At 36.6% G+C, this 22870-nt stretch overlaps 1 protein-coding gene across 1 annotated transcript; it reads left to right on the top strand.

Moving 5' to 3' along the window:
• The first annotated feature begins 2748 nt into the window (after positions 1–2748).
• Positions 2749–15552, top strand: LOC122662726. Its single transcript, XM_043858445.1, has 11 exons — positions 2749–3111; positions 3977–4068; positions 4280–4473; positions 5984–6023; positions 6369–6450; positions 7483–7560; positions 7698–7823; positions 13685–13806; positions 14704–14743; positions 14965–15039; positions 15245–15552. Exons 1-11 carry the CDS (start codon positions 2837–2839, stop codon positions 15426–15428), a joined length of 1308 nt encoding a protein of 435 aa, XP_043714380.1. The 5' UTR covers positions 2749–2836; the 3' UTR covers positions 15429–15552.
• The last annotated feature ends 7318 nt before the right edge of the window (positions 15553–22870 follow it).

Below are 22870 nucleotides of genomic sequence, written 5' to 3'. Positions count from 1 at the left end.
TAGATTCCATGTGTGCGAACCATTCTATGATTATCTACTGTCTTGGTCTATTGTTATTAGAAAAGAATCCAGATCAGCTACCCACATGGGGACAGGTGGGGATAGATCTGACCCCTCCATGGGGAATGGGACCCACACCCGTACCCCATGGAGGGGTCAGATCTATCCCCACCCGTCCCCATGTGGGTAACAGATCTGAACTCATTGAAAAATACACTCTTCTGACACCCCTACCCCATGGAGGGGTCAGTTCTATCCCCACCCGTCTCCATATGAGTAGCAGATCTGAACTCATTGAAAAATACACTCTTCTGTAGTTGATAAGAGAAGAGGCATTTTTTGTTTTTTTGTTTTGGATTTTGGATAAGAGAAGAAGAGTTCAAAGTATTCAAAGAAAACAAAAGTCAAAGTTTAAAGGGCCCATTTTCTTTGACCTTTTCCAGTTAACGCACTTGGCGCCACCAATAACCACGAATCGCTTTTACCACGTATCATATGACACGTAAGATCCACCATTTCCTGGTCTCACTTTCTTTTCTTCGTTTTCACTTATCCACTTCTACCCACAAAAAAAAAAAAAAAAAGTTTTCACTTATCCACATTTATGATCCAACAACAGATATCACCATCGCTTCAGCCATCACATCATCATATCGGACATATATCACATAAGAAGGGAAGAATTTCGATATTGCCACATCATCATCATCATCATCATCATCTACGAGTCAATATGTGGTGTTACCAAGTGGAAGATGAGTCAGCATTTACAAAGACCAAGAAAATTTGAAATACTTTTGGATAAGATTATAGAACAGGTGAGCAGGATTATTTGTAACACGTAAAAAAACAACAAAACGAACGATGTTAACGTTGCCTCCTGGATGAACGAATGCCTCCAATTCAGATCAACAAGGTCTCGAGATTTGCTCCAAATTAGTTGCACAGAAATAGTGTAGTTCTAACTTATCAACGTATAAATCGAATCAAAATCGGCGGAATTGGCGGGTTTGAATCGGAATTGACCAGCCGGATTCCGATTCTGGCCTGGCCGATCCTAATTCCTCTGCTTCTTGATGCCGATCAAGTCCAACTAATTCCTATCAGTTGCAACTGTCACAGCCAACGAATTTGGCTGCTAAGCTCTGGCCGTTTCACACTCTTTTATCTTATATTGGGGCTCATGAATTACAATCTTTAACTATTAAATTTGACTTTCTAAGATGCGTCCATCTCCAATGAGATATTGGTATCGGTATTGGTATCGATATCGGTATCGATATCGGTATCGATCTGGATCGGTCACTTTTAGTTATACTATTTATTAAAAATTTGAGTTTTTTTTTGACAATTTTACCCTTGATCCGATATTGATACCCAATTCAAGATCGGCCAAGTATTGATATCAATCTATATCGATACGATCTAACTGATCCGATACTGATACCACAATCCATGGCTCCAACACCGGTTCCATGAATAAAATAGAGTTATAGATTGACTTGTTTTTCTGACCAGTCTATTTTTGGGTTTGATTCATCTACTATTGGACTTTTGTCTACAACATAAATAAAACCAGTTCTCTTTCTTTTGCTCCTCATCCCTAACCCTTTAAGTGATGGTATGGTTTCTGTAAGCAAACACAAGAGTGTGCGAAAAGACCCTTTACCCAAAAAAAAAAGAGTGTGCAAAAAGACCACTCAACCCCAATAAAATAAAAAACCTTATCCACACTAATGCTTCTATTCGCATTCTCATTGATTTGCACTGATGCAAGGGTTCTATTGCCCTTTATGGTTTTTGTCATTTGATTATAGGTAAGTGCAATTCTCATTTGATTCTAGGTAGGTGTAAAGAAGGACTCAAAGGCAGTCTTTTTGGCATTTTCTTCTAAAATTTAAATTATTTATCACGAAATGATCTTTTTAATAATAATCGTTTTATTAAAATTTGATTGGTTCAGTGAGTATAAACAATTGTTGCATGATTTACTTGAAAAAACAAAAAAGAGATAGAAAACCATCTGATCATGCAGTGCAGCGTATATTTACATTCAGATACAATCGTGTGTGAAATAATCAGCACACCCCTTTGAAAAGATAGAAAAGATTAGAGGTGCATCGGTCATTTATGCGCGGCTGTGACTGGGGTCATGTACACATTGCTGTGCAACCGAACCGATGGCATTCCTTTTTCCAAAAAAAATTATTAAAAAAAAAATACAAACAACTTCGCTAACAGCTCAAGCGTTCCTGGTCTTCGCTCAAGTCCAAGCGAGCCAAATGGGCAGTTTTTTTAAAGTGGGCCAGCACTCTGTAAACACCTAACGTTGGGATTGACATACGGTTCATGAATTGACACGTGGCAATAACAACGTCAAGTTAACGGATACACAACGAAAGAGAGAGAGAAGGGGCTCCGCACCGTTTTCACGTGTACTAAACAGGCGGAGGAGATCCCGAGCAGATCGAAACGTATCTCTCTCTCTCTCTCTCTCACTCTCATATCTCACAAAACCGTCTTCTGGTAGTGAATAGTGAGAGACTCATATAGTGTAAACTCTTCCAGCGAATAAGAGAAAACGGAATCTTCTGGACTCCAACGACGAAAGAAATTACCGGACAAAACCAACCAACGCAATCACCACGCAGTCGTACGCTTTGGAATTTCTTCTTACTTCTCTACTCTTTTCTCTTATCTCTAATATATAAGAAAGAGACTCAGTCTGCAAAACTTAGAGCTTTCAACTTCGAAGCAGAGAGAAGCATTAAGTTCAATACTAGTAGGGTTTCGTCTTTCGGATTTACAAATCCCTTCTATGGCATTGTCGTAAATCATGGCGGCCGGTTCCAGTGACATTGCAACTTCTTCGTTTGGTCTTAAACTCCGTAGGTTTGGTGTTTCTCCTCTGCATCGTTACGGCTTGGATTTCTGCAAGAGGAGAAGCAGTTGTAGAGTTGGTCATGGGGATCGACTGAGTCGAATTACAACCATATGTTGTTCTGACTCGGGGTCGGATAATAACGCTGTGGCTTGGCGGTTTCAGACAAATAAAAGTTCTTGTAGAATCCCAATCCAAGAGACACCTGCATTGCCCTTTGCCTCTCCCCGGTATTGCTTCTCCTTCTTCTTCAAGTTCTATTCTAAATGACTAAAATGCTAATGCAGTGGATTAGTTATTCTTGCTTTATTCAAAATTGTTACTATAATCTAAGTAAGTTCTAAGCGGGAGATAGCATTTCGTTTTTTTTTTTTTTTTTTGGTTGGGGGAAGGGAGAAAGCTTTGATTTTTTTTGGTTTATTTGCGTATGTGTGAAGATTTTAACTTTGATTTATGCGGCGAGCTACAATGTTCTCGTTATCATACCCAGATCATTCAGGCACCTGGAGAGTGGTTTGACACGGGGAAAGAGTGGTAGCTGATTTAAGTGCTTGAACTAGCCCTTCCTTTTTTGGAGTGTAGAGGGTATTGGTGATTCTTGGTCTTGAATTTATGTTTGTCTGGACACGGGTCCCATCTCTACCTATCTTCGCTATGTTTTATTCGTATACATCTATCTTTGGCAACGCAGTGTTCAGACAAATTAGGGGGATTCACATTTTCAAAACTAAGAACCTATACATAGATCAGTAAAAGCTTTATGTAGGAAAGAAGTGGATGGTACATGTCTGCCCAGTCTGGCACTATGTTTTTTTTCTTTCTTTTTTGCTGGATGGTGATATTGAAAATTGCTTTGAAGATAGAATTCAACTTCAGAGCTTAAAACTTATGTTGGCTAATTAAGGTTGTGCATTTAGACAAATCTTCAGCACAAATTTTTTCTCTAGTTCTTCATCGTTCTTAACTTAGCTCTTAGATGGACCAAGCGAGGCACTAACCCCCTGCTTTAATAGTCAGTTCTATGTATCATGATGCCCTTATTTGGGAAAATATGATCTGAAGTATCTTTTGTTGTTTGAGCTTCCATTGTTGCAGGCCTCGGGATGCTTCAAAACTAGAAGAATTCTATCCTCGGTGTAGTTCAGGAGACTGTGCTCCACATTCTCGTGATACTCCACCCAAAAGAGGTAGACTTACAATGGATAATCAGCTTAATTGCAACATGTATCTGGATCTGTAATTCTTATTCCATGATAGTTCCCAAAGTTGTTAGTTGTTTCTAATTTGTTCTATTTAGATGAAATATATGTCATCTATCATGGTTTTTCTTCACTTCTCGTGTTGAATCTTATTTTTCATCTGAAGAGATTGTTGTATTTACTAATTCTTCCACTCTAGATACCGGCATTGCTAATGAGAAGGACTGGGGCATCAACTTAATAAATAAGAACATCAATGAGAGTGGCACAAATGAAGATGGAAGTACTTGGTACCGAGATAGTGGGGAGGAACTCGGGGAAAATGGATTCAGATGCCGGTGGACTAAGATGGGCGGTCAAAGCGAAGATGGTTCCTCAGAATGGAAAGAGACGGTATACTTTTGCTTTCTAATTAAATTCTACCTTATTGTTTATGAAATTGAGTTCTATTTGTTGCTGATCAATTGGACTGCAAAAGATTATGTAAAATGAAAGAGGTCTGTGGGCAAGGACTTTAGGGTAGTTGTCATATTGTTTTGATGATTTTCCCTTCAGTGGCATACTTTTCTTATTGGCATCTATTCTCCATCTAATTGTCGGAACAAAAAAATATTGGAAGCATAGATATGGAGATATTTTGGTACATGAAGCCAAGATAGGATTGGATATATATATATATAAATCTTATTAGGTTCAGCTGCTGCAGTTGTATGGAATCCACAAACCTTTCCGCCTGACAGTCATAATTTCTTTGAATATGTCCTTGATTCATTCGAGACTTGAACAAGATTCAGATGGAGAAGAATGTGAAGAGATTCAATTTGCACCCGAACCAACAAATTCTTATCTTATGGGGAGGGGAATGCATTACATACTTTTTTTATCCAATTCCAGATTTACAAGTTCAAATCCAGTTTTTCATTATGGACTCAATTGATTGTACTTCATTGTCTAGACAATATGTGCCCAACGTACAAATAAACTCAGTGACCCTTATCCTGACCTTTATTTGAACCCCCTCCCCCTATTTTATGGTAAATGATTCATTAATTTACCCATCAGAGTTGGTTGACAACCATTAAATATTGGGGAATTGAATAGAAAGAAATAATTTTTCAATCTTTGTGCTATGACAGAAAATGTTTATGTTCCTCCTCTATAATAGATTTCAATATCAAGAAGATTTATTTGATTATGGACCCATTTCACATCGTATCATCCACTATCATAACTACATGATACTGAAGATCATTTTTTTTCATCAACATTGTCGAGCTATAAATGATTGATATATATCTTTGCTAATTTATGTTTTTCTTGTGCTGTAACTTGTTTTATTATGAATGCAAAAGCATGATTATGTTCTTGAAATGTTATGAATGGTAATACTAGTGCCTTCCTGTCAGCAACTTGCATCTCAGAACTTACAAATGTGCATACATTTTCAAACCTTTAGATGACCTGGACTATTTATCAAATTAACACTTTCTTTTTGAACCCTCACGAATTATAAATGATTGATAATTTGATATATATCTTTGCTAATTTATGTTTTTCTTGTGCTGTAATTTGTTTTATTATGAATGCAAAAGCATGATTATGTTCTTGAAATGTTATGAATGGTAATACTAGTGCCTCTCTGTCAGCAACTTGCGTTTCAGAACTTACAAATGTGCATACATTTTTCAAACCTTTAGATAACCTGGACTATTTATCAAATCAACACTTTCTTTTTGAACCCTCACGAGTTAAACTTGTTTCTTAGGTTCTGTCATAAGAATCAATCTCCACATTAAAGTTTATATTATACTATCCTCATACTTTTTTGTTGATGTTGCTTGTGTAACCTCAACAATTATCTGCAGTGGATGCATTTAATTTCCTTTTCTGATTTCATTGACAGTGGTGGGAGAAGAGTGACTGGAGCGGATACAAAGAGCTAGGTAAGCATATGTATTCTTTCCTTTTCTAGATTGAGAAACTATCTTGATGACCTTGATGTTTATGAAGATATGCTGGTGATTGTTGCCCACACTAGTCAATTAAAATTGCTGCAGAATTTTAAAATCTGCTCCTATGAATCCAAATATTTATGTCAGGTTATCGTTTGAGTTGTTTCTTGAGTTATAGTTCCTTAACTTTTTTTTTCTATGTTTTCTCCTTTAACTTGGGATCCATTTGTTTCAACATAAAATGTGTGGAATAAAAAGCGAAAAAATTTAAAATGATAGTTTTTGGTATCTGTGTCGTCTCAAGTGCTCATTTTTGTGAGTCTTTACATTTCATAGGTGTTGAGAAATCTGGGAAAAATGCTGAGGGCGATTCATGGTGGGAAACATGGCAGGAGGTTCTTCATCAAGATGACTGGAGGTACAATTTAAACAAGAACTCCTTTAGATATGCAGGTATGCATAATGGAGTCAAAGCTGTCTGACCATTAAATATTAGAATATGGGACTTCAATGTTATGGATCCACTTATTACTGCCTAATAATCTAGGTGCATTCATTATTTGCATCCAAAACAAAAATAATTACCAACAAAAGTATATTGTGAATTTGCAACATAGCATTCAGCACTCAAGCAGAGTAATATGCTAGAAAACCATGGAAGTCAAAAGAAGGATCCAATACATATCTCACATCCATTCCCTGTCTTACCATGTTTTAGATGGATGTTTTATGTAGAATGAAGGGTTCCAGATATCACAGAAAGAGCCGACATTGAGTTGAGATACCAACCTTAGATCATTTATGGAACATTAGTGTTGTATATTCTTTTTATGTATTCTGTTGCTTGCGACAAGCTTCAATTGAAAACTATCTTGGTGTATAGTTACTCCTATTGTCATTGATTCAGAAATTGTTTTGTGGCAATACAGATTCAAGTCTTTCTCTAATTGGGATGTTGTAATTCATAACAATTACAGTTTGGTTTTGTGTATTCTTCATTTGCTGATGTGTTGCCAGCTTGCAACTACACCCATTATATAATGGTTTCTTTACGTTCAGTATGCCCCTCTTATTTTTCTTAAGCTGTAACATATAAAACACTTCAGTCATGTATTATTGAAATCCTTCTAGATTAAACACCAACATGTCCATTGGGGTCAGTCAAACTACAAACAAACTTGGAAAACTGAAGCTACCCTTACAGTTTATGCCATATATTGTGAGATATGTTTCTCATATAAGTTATAAATGGAAGTGTAGAGTGCAAAAACAAAATATATAACTTTTTGAATAATTTATTTGAATGAAAATTTCTCCATATGTGTGACCAATGAGTATTAAGATGTTGGGCTTTAATTGTGCTGAAACACACCCTATTGCCTGGTTAAGTTCTTTGTTTATTACGAATATCTTTGTGAAATTATATGGTTGTTCTGCTTTCAAACTTCAGTAATCTGGCGAGGATAGAGAGGAGTGCGCAGAAACAAGCAACATCGGGCACAGAAGATGCTGGCTGGTATGAGAAATGGTGAGAAAATACTTAGGTCCAGCGTAACCTTTTTTCTTTTTAAATTACTAATTTCAACTCTCTCTCTCTCTCTGTGTGTGTGTGTGTGTGTGCTTGTGCCTGTGTCTTCATTAAAAATACATTATTTATTCTGCCAGGTGGGAGAAGTACGACGCAAAAGGTTGGACAGAGAAAGGGGCACATAAGTATGGTAGACTCAATGAACAGTCATGGTGGGAGAAGTGGGGCGAGAACTATGATGGAAAAGGATCCGTCCAAAAATGGTTTTTGAATTCTGTCCTCTCCTACATTCAGATTTAATGTACTGTGTGCTCATTTTGCCTACAGATCTAATTTTTATGTTAAGGTCAAGTAGTGTTCAAGTGTTCAGTATACCTCCTAAGGAATCGATTCTGGTTTTTATCCCGACTCCGATTAAAGCCAAAATTGAAATATTTTGATGACTTCTTTTTTGACCAAAGTCACTAATTTTTATATGGCTTGGGTTAATTTTGACCAATTATGCTGAAATAGTTTCTGTTTCAGTACCTGTTGAGACCCACTATTGATGGGTTTCTAGAAGTCTAATCAACTAGGTTTCAGAAACTCAGATTAAACCAGAACCGCAGTGAATAAATAAAAGACCAGATTCAAGAAATTTAAATTATTTTAAATCAGGAAATCAGGTGGACACGCGAGTATGGCCGTAGGTCTGATTTATATCCAGTAATGATTCCACAGAAGATTAAACTGATCCAACAGTTGGATCTGGACTTATAGAGGACTTCTACAGAGGGTAGAATTCTTGATTTGAGTTTCCCGATCAATGAATCGATATCTGATATTAAAGGAAGTCAAAACAGTATTGAATGAATGATTAACAGCAATAGAACTAATCAGGAACAGTAGGACAAAACCAGATTTAAGAGCAAACTTTATTCTGATGAGGATTGAAACAGATTAAATAGTAACCTGGTTGCAGCATTAAGTAGTTCTGAAACCCAGGAAATCCTAATGGAAAAGGATTTTTATGACTTGTATATGAAGTACAACTCTAGAAACCAGGATTAAATTCAGAATAGTATCCTGTAAATAAACCTGAAGTCTGAGTTGAATTCTCAGTAGTATTAAGCCAGAAACAGGGATTCCGATATATAGTGTAAACAGTAATTTAAGGAACAAAAGACCTGTTTGCAGAGATTAAACAGTGAAGAAGGAGATTAGAAGAGGAGGATATGTCCAGGCTTCTCACCTAGACTTATTGGAGTCTCAGTAATAGAACACTTGAGTCCCACATAAAAGAGCAGCATAAAGCCATCTTCATTCATTAATAAAATCATTGGGGGCTCCATGGCCTTACATCCTTTAAATAGAAATTAAAAGTGTACTTACAATCAGAAAGGAAAGTGTACTTGAAATAGGAACGCAATCCATAGTAAGAATTGATGTCTCTTATAACTAAAACTCTATCTTAACTAGTTAGAATAGGTGTTCCACATGATTAAAATGCTATCCAAAGTAGGAATAGGAGTTCTAAAGTAGCCTATACAAAGAAAACCCATTGGACCGAAGGCCCAAGACAGATATAACCCAACCCAAGACTCATTTCCACTAAAATAAGCGCAATTATGTGTTTTATCTGCATCATGTATGTTGGCCAGAATCACTTAAATATGCCTAAAATTGAAATAGTGGCAACTCTTAGAATCAATGAAATACTATGTTGAATGCAATGAAGTTACATCTAGTAGCTACATAGCGCCATAGATAACCATGCTGGCTGGCAATCTGGTGAGATAGATTTCAAGTGAATACCACGTATAATCTCTCCCAAAAGTAAAAATAAATTGCAGAAAATTCCATGCTTATTCTAACATAATCGTAAATACTGTACAATGAATTATTAGATATTTATGGGAATATCTAATCAATCAAATTTTATGTGTGAAATTAAAAGTATTTTAATAATACTTTAAACTATGTAAGGGTGCAACTCAGGTCTGCCTATGAGAAATTCAGGCTTAAATTTGAACTACATCAAGCTGAGCCTTGGAAAATTTGTCATTTGCCAAACTAGCCTGGCCCAAATTGTGTCTCAGAGATTTAGTATGCTGTTTGAGTGTATAATTTCATTAACTGTTAATGCTGCATGGTTTTATGATGATATCCTGTGTCAGAACATGAAGACACTCAAGAAATCATGAATAGTCAGTCATGTGCGATATAAAGGCTATTAGTAGCAGCTTGCTTCTATATTTCTAGAATACATGATGACATCATGTTATTTGCACTTCTACTTTCCATATAGGAGGCATTGCATAAAAATGCTCATTGCTCTAAGAACAGTATTTAATGTCGTCCTAGGTGGCAAGGAGACCAACTAGGAGCCAGTAAACCAGGATCTGTTATGAACAGGTGAATTGGCTAGGTCAAAATAGGGTTTTTGGTGAAATTAGGGTTAGGGTTTGAATCGAATGCTATAGCGGCAGGTGTGGAGAGTTTGAACTAAAAAATGAGGGATTTTGGTGGCTGGTTTTGTCTGGGCAGAATTTAGGTTATGGGAATGTTGTTCAGTGATGGAGGGATGTTGTGGTTTGAATGGGTAATGGGAAAACAGCTTGGTTCGAGTATTCCAATTGGGCAGGAGAATACTCGATCCAATTATATGATGGTGTTGTTAGCTGAATGGTTTGTTAAGAATTTTGGGAGATGGGTGGGAAAATTAGGGTTTTGGGGTGGTTTGGAGGATTAGGAGAAGAATGGGTATTGATGGGATGATTCTAACTTACTGTTATTGCAAGGGCAGCTCAGTTGGTTAGAGGATTTTGAATAATTCTTGAGTCTTGATTTTGAAAATTAAAAGAGATCTTCAAAGAACTTGAAGGAGAGGTTCAAAAGAACCACCCGGGCTTCACACCGCAAGGTGTCAATCGGATCAAACACCAATCGCACCAGCCTTGATCGAACACAAAACAAAAATCTTCAATATAGAAGAAGAGCAGCAAAAGCTTTCATTAATATCAAAATTCGTGTCCAATGTTTGCCCCCCTTACAACCAAATAGACTCCTACACTTAAAAGGAAAGGCCTAACCCAATCCTTAACCTAGTAGGTAACTTAAATTGACTAGGAAACTGAAATAGACTCAAAACAAAGTCCTAATCCAGCCCAACTTAAATACTTAAAAAGAAAACTACTAAAATCACTTAAATTGAAACATTGGTTGAACCGATTCAATTTATGAACAAAAACACCAAAATAAAACTAAGTATGGAACTAAAACAACTAATCCCGTGTGCAACCTAATTACCCATAGTTTAGGCCCATAAAAGTGGCCTATTACATTGAAAACCCATGGGATTGAAGGCCCAACATGTACACAACCCAACCCTAAACTTATTCCTTAGCAAATAAGCCCAGTTTGGTGATAAATCTGCATCAGTATTCCTCAAGCAAGCTTCATTTTTTCCTTGGGGGTAATGTGGTCTAATCTTCAACCAGAACAGTTCTAATAGAAGACTAACTAGAACAGCAGAATTGCAGTCCTGGTAAACAGAACTAGAATAAGGAAAGTTTCTGTAGCTTCAGTCAAACAAAGCAGAATAGGCTAAGATTAGAGTTGAAGGGTCTGTTCTTCTGACAACTGACTACAGAGTCTGATTTGATTTTGACAACAGAAAGTGATTTTATGGAATGCTAATAGCAGGTTCAGAGTTGCTGAAATTGACCCCAAAAATCAGGAAACAAATAACGGAATCTCAGAGCACAAAGAAAGTAATATCTTTTTTGAATTTGCAACAGCAACAAAGCAGGAAAAAAAAGGTGCCACAAGGTATAGAAATTGAGAGGATCTGACCTTTTATCCTGATAGAAAGATAGAGAGGTAAATAGAAGAGATAACAAGGCTAAGAATCCACTTAAGCCTCACTTGGAATCAAGCACACTAGTGAATCCACAACAGCAAAACTTTAAGAAAAATTTGAAGCTATATTTCATAAATTTGTGTCTGTATGGTTGGCTACATACATTTATGTAGACTATTAAAATCTAACTCCTAACTAGAATTAGCCTAACCAACTAATAATCATTAAATTAGCTACTTTATTCGCCAATAAAAGACTTGAAACAACTACTTTTTTAACTAGGACTCCAACTTAAAGTAACTAAAGTAAATCCTGTATCCTAACTCCTACCCTTATTTTAGGGTCACCAAAATTGTCCATTATAATAAAAACCCCTCAGACCAAAGGCCCAACATGTATAGAACCAAATCAAAGGCTTATTGCCACTAAAATAACCCATTCATGTGATTTTCCTATGTAGTGCAGATTACTAATTGTTATATTTTGGACTTTTTTTGTAGTTAAAAAGTGTTGAGGTATTACTTTTAGTTATTTGAGGGTTTTCCTGATACTTAAGTTTCATAGTTCAGGTTCACTATTGTATGTAAGCTTGTACTCAGCTCACCCCAAGTAAGCCTACCTACTGCTAAACAAATCCTATTCCACCAGTTATCTCAATGTCGCCTTCTAAGCAGCAACAAGGGAGCCCCTTACAGTTGAAGGGCAGGTGGGTCTACCATGCTTCATACAGAAACATGTGTCTCCCTTCTCAAGTATATCCTTGGATGAATCCATGGCAAAATACCATGGTCATGGGAGTACTTTCAACCATGGATTTTTCTGATTAGTGTTGGCTGTATTGCCACATTCTTTCAATGGGACAAACAAAACTCTACGAAAAAGGTCAGTTTGAATAGATAATATTATATTTGGTTAAATACTTCAATTGTAATCTATTAGAAGAGATTGAATTTTCAAATTATATACTCAGAGGGATAGTAAAGATGATTTCTCCACCTTTTGAATGCCTACATCTATTATTCTAGATATTTCTGAAAACTTGTTCACCTCTCAATGCACAACTCAATACCAATAAAAATGCCTTTCGCTGTTTTGACTGGACTACCAATGTGATACAATCTGTGTAAGAGGGTAATGGAGGTTGAGATAGAGAAACCAATCTAATGGGCGCAATTGAACACCCTTAACTGCATCAGAGGGACACTTCAGTTTTTTTTTTTTGTTAATATTTGGTGTCAGACTCCTCTCATCCACTTTCAATTTTCTATGTATGCCTATCTAACGTACGCAGTAGTTGCCATGTCAGACCATAGTTGTCACGCCGTCATGGCAATCCAAGTCGGTGGAGGGGTGTCTAATCGATATATCGACACATCGCCCGCCATGGCATTGCCATGGCTATCATGTCGACCATGGCAGAATTGTAATTAAATCCAAAGTTGAATGGCAAACTAGTAGATAGATCAAGATTTATAAGAGCAATGGCAGAATTGTAATTAATCTGAAGTTGTAAAGGAGTGGCAGAACTGTAATTTAATGGAGTTAAAGAGAAAACTGAATGGGTTAAACAGAATAGAAATAGAGAATATAAGGGGTTTTATATAAATAAAATAAGTTGTCCTTAATTGCAATTTTAAAGACTTAATGTCTTCTTCAACCTTGCAATAACACAATAGAAAGAGAGGCAGAGAGGCGATGAACTGGAGTAGTTCCAGCAGAGGAAACTCCTTATGAAGACGATTCTCCCTGCAATTTCTGGAACAAAATCGCAGCACCAAGGTCTGCCGATCCCAACGAGAAATAGCCCCAAAATTCTACTGGCAACTGAATGGTGAGATCTGAAATCAGATCTGGCGGATGTCTTAGTTGCAGGTTACTAAACCAAGGCTAAAATAGGAGATTTTGGGAAGCAGGGAGTGGGTCTAAGGTTGGGGAAGAAACAAAAAATTAAAGAAGAAGAAATCAAAGAGGGAAAGAGAGACAGGACGCCATGGCGTAGGTCGATATGCACAGACCTCCAGCGCCAGGACGCCATGGCAACGCCATGACAACTATGTGTCAGACGCTGTATTCATGTTGAACACAGCTATTCTTACTACATAGCTCTGTCATCTAGTGGGAAACAAGTTCTTTTTTCTTTTTCTCGAGGCAATGAGAAGCCCCAGATTGCTATATATAGTCAAACTGACTTACTCTGTGCTTGGCATCTAAATGCAATCCACTGATTTGTTATTAAGTTTAATTCTGCATTGACAAGCAATTTTTCTGTTAAAATTCTCTCAGGACAGATAAATGGGCAGAAACTGACTTGGGAACCAAATGGGGAGACAAATGGGAAGAGAAGTTCTTTGCTGGCATGGGTTCGCGCCAAGGAGAGACATGGCATTTATCTCCAGCTGGCAATCGTATGTCCATTTCTCTTGTCTTCATTTTATCGCAAAACAATTATATAGACTATGTCCCTAGTTCTTATGAAGTTCTAATTGGCTCTTAATAGTTTCATAAATTACAAAGTGCAATTGCTTAAATACTAATCAGGATCCATTTGCAGTAATTGATATCCATAAATGGAGGTGGAATATTGTTGGGTGTTTGATCTTGGCTTAGGTCGTGAAAATGAGAGATGTAGATAACATAGAGATGAATATTGAGAAAAAGAGAGGGGAGCACATTCTTGAGTTTGGTAAGAAGCTGGGATGCTTTCTCTTGGTGATTGATAAATTAATGCACATGAGATTGAGGATCTTGACTTATTTCTTCTTAGGTTAATGACAAATAAACATGATTCTTGTATGCCTCCAAAAACAGCAATTTCATTATGCATTATCCTTGCAATACCAAGGGGTTGTTGCTTGATGAACTGGAGCTCAGGCTGCCAGTGTGGACATGCGGGTCTAAGGGCACACACTTTATGCAAAAAGTTCCAAAGCTTAGGACCACCTCCAGTCCACCACCCATCTAGGGACTTTACTAAAAATACTAAAGTGGGAGTTACATCAGATTATGGCCCTTTTGTCCTTGCACTACCACAAGTTATACTGAGATGTCAAAATCTAAGCACCAACAATAATTTCAATGTTGTATCCTCCTAAAAACACTTGGCTAATGAAATGTCAAATTGCACAAATGTTTACAGTGGTATGAAAACTGCAAATCTTTTAGGATAACAATATTTGTTTGTGCTAATTACTATTGTTTTTTGTTGTTCACTTTTTAATAGTTAATTTATTTCCATTCATTCAATTGAGATATTTAGTTCTTTCACATACTATTATTGACAAAATTATCATGTAATTTTCTAGGCTGGACAAGGACATGGGGAGAAGAACACTACGGAGACGGGTATGCAACTTGAACAGCAAGAATATATTTTCCTGGAATCCTTTTAAGATGTATTACGTAATTTTGTACATTTTTTCGATCTTCAACCTCGAAATAAACTTTCGTAGCGTAACTTGACCAGCTTCAACTTTTTCAAACAGAAAACTAAAAGAAGTGGCCCATGTTGTATCAAGTTTTATTTCTTATGGACTAATTAATGTGCCTAAACTTTTATCTATTAGGAAAGTACACAAATATGGTAGAAGCACTACGGGCGAAAGTTGGGATATCATTGTGGAGGAGGAAGCCCATTATGAGTAAGATCATTTTCTGGTTTGGCTATAAATTTGTTTAATTGAAATTTTTATATAAACCTGCATATAGCGGATTAGACTCTGAGAAACTGATCCAGACGAAAAACCAGGATGAACAATTTCTATTAAGTCCATCAAAGTTCTTTTTCATTCTTTACTGAAATCTACTGAAATTCAACTTAACATAGCATGAACTTTGATTTGAAAGGCCTGAACCTCATTATGGATGGGCGGATGTTGTTGGTGATGCAAGCCAATTGTTAACAATCAAACCACGAGAAAGGCCACCTGGGGTATTCCCAAATCTTGACTTTGGATCCTCTTCATCACCTCCACCGGATCCTCCAGATCCAGATGACTCGTCAGATATTCCTCCCTCCTCTTCACAATGAACAGCTGCTTCTCATGTTCCATTTTTTCCAGGAAATTTAATATTTGTTAAACTTCATTTTTTTTAAGGTTACAAAACCTCCTGTAATGAACTAGTGGAACCATTTATTCTTTTCATTTTCAACATTTCTGGATTTTGTCTACCATACAGCATTGTTCAGAAGCATTACTATTTACTATTGGAATCACAACATAGCTTTGCAAAGTGAAGCTTTATAAAATATTCCTTTTTTTTTCTTTTGCAAATTATTCACGAGGACCGGATTTTTGTAGTTGAACTTTTCAGCCAAAATTTTTCGGTGCCCAAAATATACACCAATTTTTTTATTGGAGTCTGAAAAATTACAAGTTTCCCAAATTTCTTGAACAAAATAGTCCAAATCTTTTGTACTTATTTAGAAATCTCCTATACATGGTTGTAACATTAGGTGCTTTGATTACCTAACATTTGGTTCTCTCTTGTTGTAATTCCCATAGGACTTACCATGTGTCTGTAATAGGCTTGGATTCTTTCCTGTTTGGGCCAACTAGAATTCCTGCTCCGTAAAATGAATGTTGGCAGGTGTTAATGAACCTATCAACTGTTGAATTAGAATCCAGTCGATAGCCTTACTTGCATGTATTTACAACTATAGAGTGTTGATTGCACATGCTTAGGGATTTGGTTCACGGTGTCGGTACTAGTACCGGTCATCGCCGATACGGATACGTCTCAACTGTATAGGGTTGGATCGGTGATTTTTTCTTACTATTTTGCCTTCAAATTTTTTTTGTTAATTTCTAATTTCTAAATCCATGCACATGCCCAAACGTAGTAGTTATCCGTCTGGCTTAGGTTCCATTTGACTAGAACTGAAATTAGAAAAGAAATTGGTAGAGTGAAAGCCAGATTCGTCATCTGTCAAATTCCAGTTTTAAATTCAATCATTCAGGAAAGGTAAAAAGAGGTTTTGAATTGAATTGCTACACCCACCCACCCCCACCCTAGGGGTGTCAATTGGTCCGGTTCTTTAATGATTTCGGCTCTTAATAAGGTGTCAAGATCAGATCAGGACCATTAAGCTCATTGGTTCCAAATCTGTGATCAGGGACCGTTAACTAATGGATGGTCTAATTTCAGTTTCTAACAAGGACAATCTAGAGCAAAAACATTTAGGCAAGCCAATCCACATGAGGACTGTGAAGCAAATTTATGGGTAAAATGTTAGCATGATATATAAATTTTTGGCCATATGTTCTTTGTGCCGGGGATGCAGGCTGTGCCCAGACATATGGAGGCAGGTGAAATGACCATCCTGTCCTCCTGAATGGCAGGAATACCCAACCCATGTGTATGGGCGTAGACTGTGCTGCGGCAGCATCTACAAACAGGACCCACTAGAAAGTGAGATTTGAAATTAATCATTCAAACCACCAAACTTAACAAGATAATGCATACCAAATTAGCATTGTAGAATTCATTGAAGTGTATATCTTTGAAGTAATTGTTAAAGCCTCGTAATGATTCATAAGTTCAATCATAGCTCATCTACTAAACAAGAGAGGCTAATCTATGGCATGAAATTTTGCTAGTCTTCCAGAATATTATATGTTGATTCTTGCGAATAGATCTAGCGTTTCTAAACCTAGACTTCCAAAGTTCAGATATGGTAGAAATGGTTGCAATACCCAAACTCAGAACCAAACACACAACGGCGCCAAGCTTCAAACGTCTCAAGAAGAACCCCAAATCTCACCCAAACATTATTCAAGCACAGTGAAATTAAGGGGATGATGACTAGCATTCTTCTATGGCTTGATAGGGGGAGATAAGAAGGAAAAGAAAACATGGAATTGCAAGGTTCCGAGATCAGAGAAACATTTGGTGCTTGACCCAGAGAGAAGAAAAGAGAAGAGGATATGTCGACCAGGTCAATAGGATTCTAGTAAATGTTAGGGTTAGGGTTTTAAGTACAAGGTTGCTTAAAGCATTACACCCTGAGTATCTAGTTTGGAATACCCAGACTGCTGCCTCCAGCTAGTATATATAGGAAAACTAGGGTTTAGGTCAGATGGGCTAATTACTAGATTGCCCCTCACAGCCTGGGCATTAATACAAGTAGGATTATATTAGAACATATAAAGGGATATTACATAAATACCCTTACAGTAAAACCATAGGGAGATCGAAAGGCGCCCTTGAAAACAAAGAAAACTATCTTCTCCGAGCTTGTTCCCTCAGAAACTCTAGAAACTTCAATTCATCATTAGCTTTGAGGGAACAAGTAAAGTTGGGACTCTCTTGTTAAGGATTATTTATATGTAATAAGTTAGGGTTTAAAACCTTGAAGATTTCCAATTTTTCAAGGCAATAGTTATGAATTAAGATGTGGAATGCGACATTCTATCTGGTTCCAATGGTTCCGTTGTTACCCGGTCACTCACACATAGCACACACACACTCTAATATAAGCAACGATCTCTTACCCTTTCTTTAAAATAAATTTAAATTTTTATTTACCATTATGTCATTATTGAAGATCAACATAAAAGAAAAGATTAATATCTTACACACCAAATCAATAGTTTAAATTTAGAAGTAAAAGTGTAAAACAACATCTTCAATAAGTGAAAAAATAAATAAATAAATAAATAAACCCACGTTTATTTCTTTTACCTTTGATTATACTTGTGAGATTTACATTCACTTTGATGTTTGTCATTTTCCCAGTGCAAGCTGTGGGATCTTTATCACCTCCAGTTTGCTGACCGGCCCAGTTTTCCAGTTCCTCTAACAAAGTGGGGCTGAAATGACCTCTCTACCCATGCCCAAACACCCTGCCCGGTGAGGTCCACCATCCCCTATTAGAGGAATTGGGAACTGGGCCGGTCAGCAAACTGGAGGTGATAATTTTCCGCAAGCTGTGTGGGAGGGTAGGAACTGTTGAGCTGATCCCTGGCCGTGGTCGCCCACTCACCCACGTAACTAGTCTATTTGAAGAATACATACACCTCGTTGATGCTATTTGATTGCAATGGCCTTGAGCCTGTGGGATTTGTTTTTGGAAATGGATGGAAAGCGGAATCAGTAAGATCCTATCCTTTCCTCTCTTTTTTTGTTTTCAATTAATTCATATCATTTGAGTTATTATCAACCAGGAAATTAAATTTGCAATTATATGCAGTTCAATTTCTTCTTGTTTCTGAGAATGCAAGTACTTAATTCTTCTCTCTTTGCACTGTCACATGGTGGTCATTTATCTTCCATTTCGTTAATTTCTTTTAAGTTAGGGGTACAAAAGGATTTTTCAAAAATAATTTGAAAGTGACTTTTCATTATGTTATTATCAAAGTTGTCATGTTATGCACATTTTTTAGTATACACGTGAAATAAAAAAATGTGTTGTACTATAAGGGTAAAAAAGCAATGTTACAAATCATTTGACAAAGAAATTCCCTTCTTTCAATCGGGATTTGTCTTATTCTTAAAGGTTATATTAAGTTAAGGACGAAAAATGTTTACAAAATAATTTTAAGTAACTTGTCTTTTTTTGTTTTTTGGTTGAAATTTTAAATGACTTGTCATTAATGTCATTATCAAAAATTGTCATTGCCTTGTAAATTTTTCAATTACACATGATGACAAAATTTACCTTCATTGAAAGAATAAAAAAGCGAATCATATTAAAAGCCTAAAAAAATAAGGTTACAAATTAGTTAACACCTTGAGAGGTGTTAATAAGAAAACTCCCATGGAAAGGAATTTTTTTATTGATATATAACCCTCAAGATGTTAACTAATAACTTTTTTTTGCTCTCTTTGTGTAGTGTACCCTATATTGTCATGTTAGTAAGGGTAATACTTGTCATTTCACATGTATACTTGAAAAAGCTTGTGAGAATAATAACAACTTTTGAAAATGATAAAATGATAAATCGCTTTCAAATAAATTGGAAAACATGTTTTTTTAAACCTTTGACTTAAAAAGTACTTATAGGAATAAGACAAGGGGCATTCAAATTAAAAAGGTTACATGATCTGAATAAACTCATAGAGTATTATGCACACAATATAAAGAAACCATATTCACAACATTGTTGCTGTGTCTACTGCTTGTACTCATACTACCAAGGTTCTAGGTATCAGTATTGGTGACCGATATATTGGTGGCCATATCGGTCACCGTCAATAACAATATCGATATGAACTAGATTGAGCCCGTATCGGCAATTCACTTTTGGCCAATATTCTCAATCATTAACGATATCGGGTACTAATGATACCAATATGTATCTTCAGATACAACTGATACAATACTAATAAACAATACTAATACTGTATTGACTGAGAAGATACTGATATACTTTGATCCATGCATACTACGTACTGCTCCTACAACAGAATGTGAGGTAGGTATTAAATTTTAAGTTAACTTCATGTTGAGCAAGTGGGGCTTATTATGTTTTTAATTTCATGTTAAATGTGGTGTTTGGAATTACACTTACATATGAATCTCAAATGTTTTTTTAGACAGATGGGACTAAATTCTAGTGTATTGACTTGTCAGGAGGGAGGGGAGTATTCAAACTATGATGATCGACGATGGACAGTTCCCAGTTGCTAATTTTGTTATACGTGGTGAACTAGAATGCATGCATGGAGTAGTACTCTCATAAATGCATTAAAGCTTTTTAGTGCCATCTTAATTTGACTTGAGGCAAGGAAAGGATGGAGGTGGTGAAGTACTTATAGACTATTATGGGAATTGAAGGAATGAAGCATTTGTTTTGAATGTGAGGGCTAAGCTTTTCTTATGACTGCATTTTAACAAATTGAAATGACAGTAGATAGCTAGGCATACTATGTACATGTAGGAGTGGTTTGCTACATATTTGCCACAGAGTGGATTCCATCTGAACAGTTAGGGGCTGTTTGTTCTCGTACACTCACGTACGTGAACATGAGCTGGACTCCTCTCTCCCCTACACCCCTTTTAATGATCTATTTTCCCACATGACCAACTCCATATTGATTGACATTTAAATATATAAGTAGGGACATTGGGATCTACTTGCCCACAAAATCAGTATCATCCAACCTACCTAATGGTAGAAGTAGGTGCCCCCTCAGAAAGCTTGGTCCTCAAATTACGTCAAAGTATACCTTATTGATCGAATTATAGAAATATCACACTGGAATAAGGAAGGCTGCTAATTAATGGGGCTCCTCTTTCAACTGAGTTTTGTGGTCTGAATACATATACCATCTAGGTCACATATATACATAAGTTTGGACAACATGTCTCTCCTTTAATTATGTCCATTATGTTACGTACGTACAAGGAAAACAAATCAATTTGACATGCCATTATCTTCATGAGTCCGTTAAAAAATATGGGTGATCTTCCCTTTGAAAACAAAGAACTTGTACTTGTTAGGGTTTATCAGGCAAAGCACTCATTGTTGGGTGATCGAATAGTCTCACATCAGTTATCCCTGAGGCCTTTCATCCCGTCTTATACCTGTGAGTCCCTCCACCCAATGGTTAGGGCTTTTGGATTGGAAAATTACATGGCATCAAAGCAATTCTGTCTTACCTACCTACATCGATTATCTCTAAGGCCTTCTGTCCCTTCATATACTTGTGAGTCCTTGCGCTTAAATAGGTCAAGCTTTAGGATTGAATAGTTATACTCATAGCAAGCTCTTTGTTAATTTTCTTCTTCATTCTCCAATTTGAAAAAGAGTGGATTCTGTCTATAGAGTCTCATGGCCTATGCTATTTGGCTAGTCGAAAATAAATTTGTTGTAGAATATACAATTTGGATCCCGAACCATATTTTATTACTCCTCTGTTATGAATGGACCTTTAGCCCTGGACCAAGAGCAGATTATTGGTACTATTAGTAGGGAGTAGAATGGAGAGAAGCATTTGGAGTAGGAGTTGGAGTTGCAACAGCAACCCACTGATCAACCCAGTGATGCTGCTCCAGGTCGATCAGCAGGGACAGCAGGACAAACCCAGGAGTGACCGAACTAGGAGGGATCCAAGCTGGACCAGAGACTACGAGATGACCTCCATCATTCTCATTTGGTTATGTTTGTCAGAGAACTGTTAGTTGTGTTAATTGGTTAGAATCTGTTAGCAATTAGTTAGAATTTTATTACATGCAAAATAATCTGTAAATAAAATAAAACAAAAAAAAAAAAAAAAGAAATAATAGGGGATAGAAGAAGAGGAAGCGAGAGATAAATTTGGGGCTTTACAGACGAAGCCGGACGTCTGGCTTGTTGAGAGGTAGCCGGCCTCTCTCAAGATAAACTCAAGATAAGTTTCAATTTTCCAAAGTCTGATTTCTATTTCACCATTCATAAGTAAATACACGTAGAATAATTGGTTATTACAACTACCCACTTCCCACTCCTACAACTTCTCTTAAATTTCCTCGGACCCAGATCGTCTACGGTGCAGCTGCCCGTCCTGTCTGTGCTACGTAGATATAGGGTCGAGCTCAAAGACCGCCTTACCTCCACTCAGGCAAGGCGCTCCAGCAGAGGTAAGGCGGTCTTTGTACGCGGCCCTGTGTCTGCACAGCACAGGTAGGACAGACAGCTGCATCGTAGTCGATCCAAATGCAATTTTCTCTTCAACTCATCCGATTGCTAATAGTAATTACACACTTACTATTAATTAACTACTTAATATTAAATAAACTTATTATTACTAACTAATTATTTAATATTAATTAACTATTAAATGAGATACACATGGAATACGTAACAAATTTTCAATTGTAATAAATAGAGATCTGAAACAAAGGAGAGAGTATGGAATTAATAAAAAACTCATTTCTTCCCCAATTCTTTTCTGGAGTCCACTGAAACTCGAATTCACTTCTTCCTTCATTCCCAATTCTTCCATTCATAACATCCTCATAAATGGTACAAAACTAGACACTTTTAATGACTAAGCTACTCTTGTTTATGTTAAAGTCTATTATGTAGGTAGAGATCTAGTGTTTCCTGTACAAAACTTAGCAAGAAAGGTGTTTGAATGTGGTTTAGAAGGATAGATAACTAATAGAATTGAGTTCTCTGGTTCCAGCTGAAACTTTAATTTCATTTAGTAATGCGTAATGTTTTGGCTTAAAAGGGGGAAAAAATCCTCACAAGATCGATAGGCTTTTGAACGCATGGGAAGGTTAGAAACAAAATTTAATTTAAAGTTTAATGGTATAGACATTAGGTAAAACCATAACAACAACATCATATATAACCTTATCCCAATTTAATGGGGTCAGCCACCAGGATCCTTGAAGAGCCAGGAAAGTAATAATAAAGAATTAAAAGAGGGGAGGTGCACACAATATCAACACAAATTCTAAGGCATCATCCCTTCTTAGCTACGAAACATTTCTAATTAATTACCCAACATTCTGCTCTAGGTATCGAGATGAAGTGAAAA

This window comes from Telopea speciosissima, chromosome 5 (assembly GCF_018873765.1).
Source record: "Telopea speciosissima isolate NSW1024214 ecotype Mountain lineage chromosome 5, Tspe_v1, whole genome shotgun sequence".
NCBI classification, from domain to species: Eukaryota; Viridiplantae; Streptophyta; class Magnoliopsida; order Proteales; family Proteaceae; genus Telopea; species Telopea speciosissima.
This window is presented reverse-complemented; position numbering and strand designations above follow the sequence as displayed.

Coding starts and splice junctions, on each gene's coding strand:
- LOC122662726 (XM_043858445.1), top strand. CDS start 2,837: ATGGCGGCCGGTTCCAGTGACATTGCAACTTCTTCGTTTGGTCTTAAA. Junction 4,474..5,983: donor CCTCAGAATGGAAAGAGACG/GTATACTTTTGC, acceptor TTTCATTGACAG/TGGTGGGAGAAGAGTGACTG. Junction 6,024..6,368: donor GAGCGGATACAAAGAGCTAG/GTAAGCATATGT, acceptor TACATTTCATAG/GTGTTGAGAAATCTGGGAAA.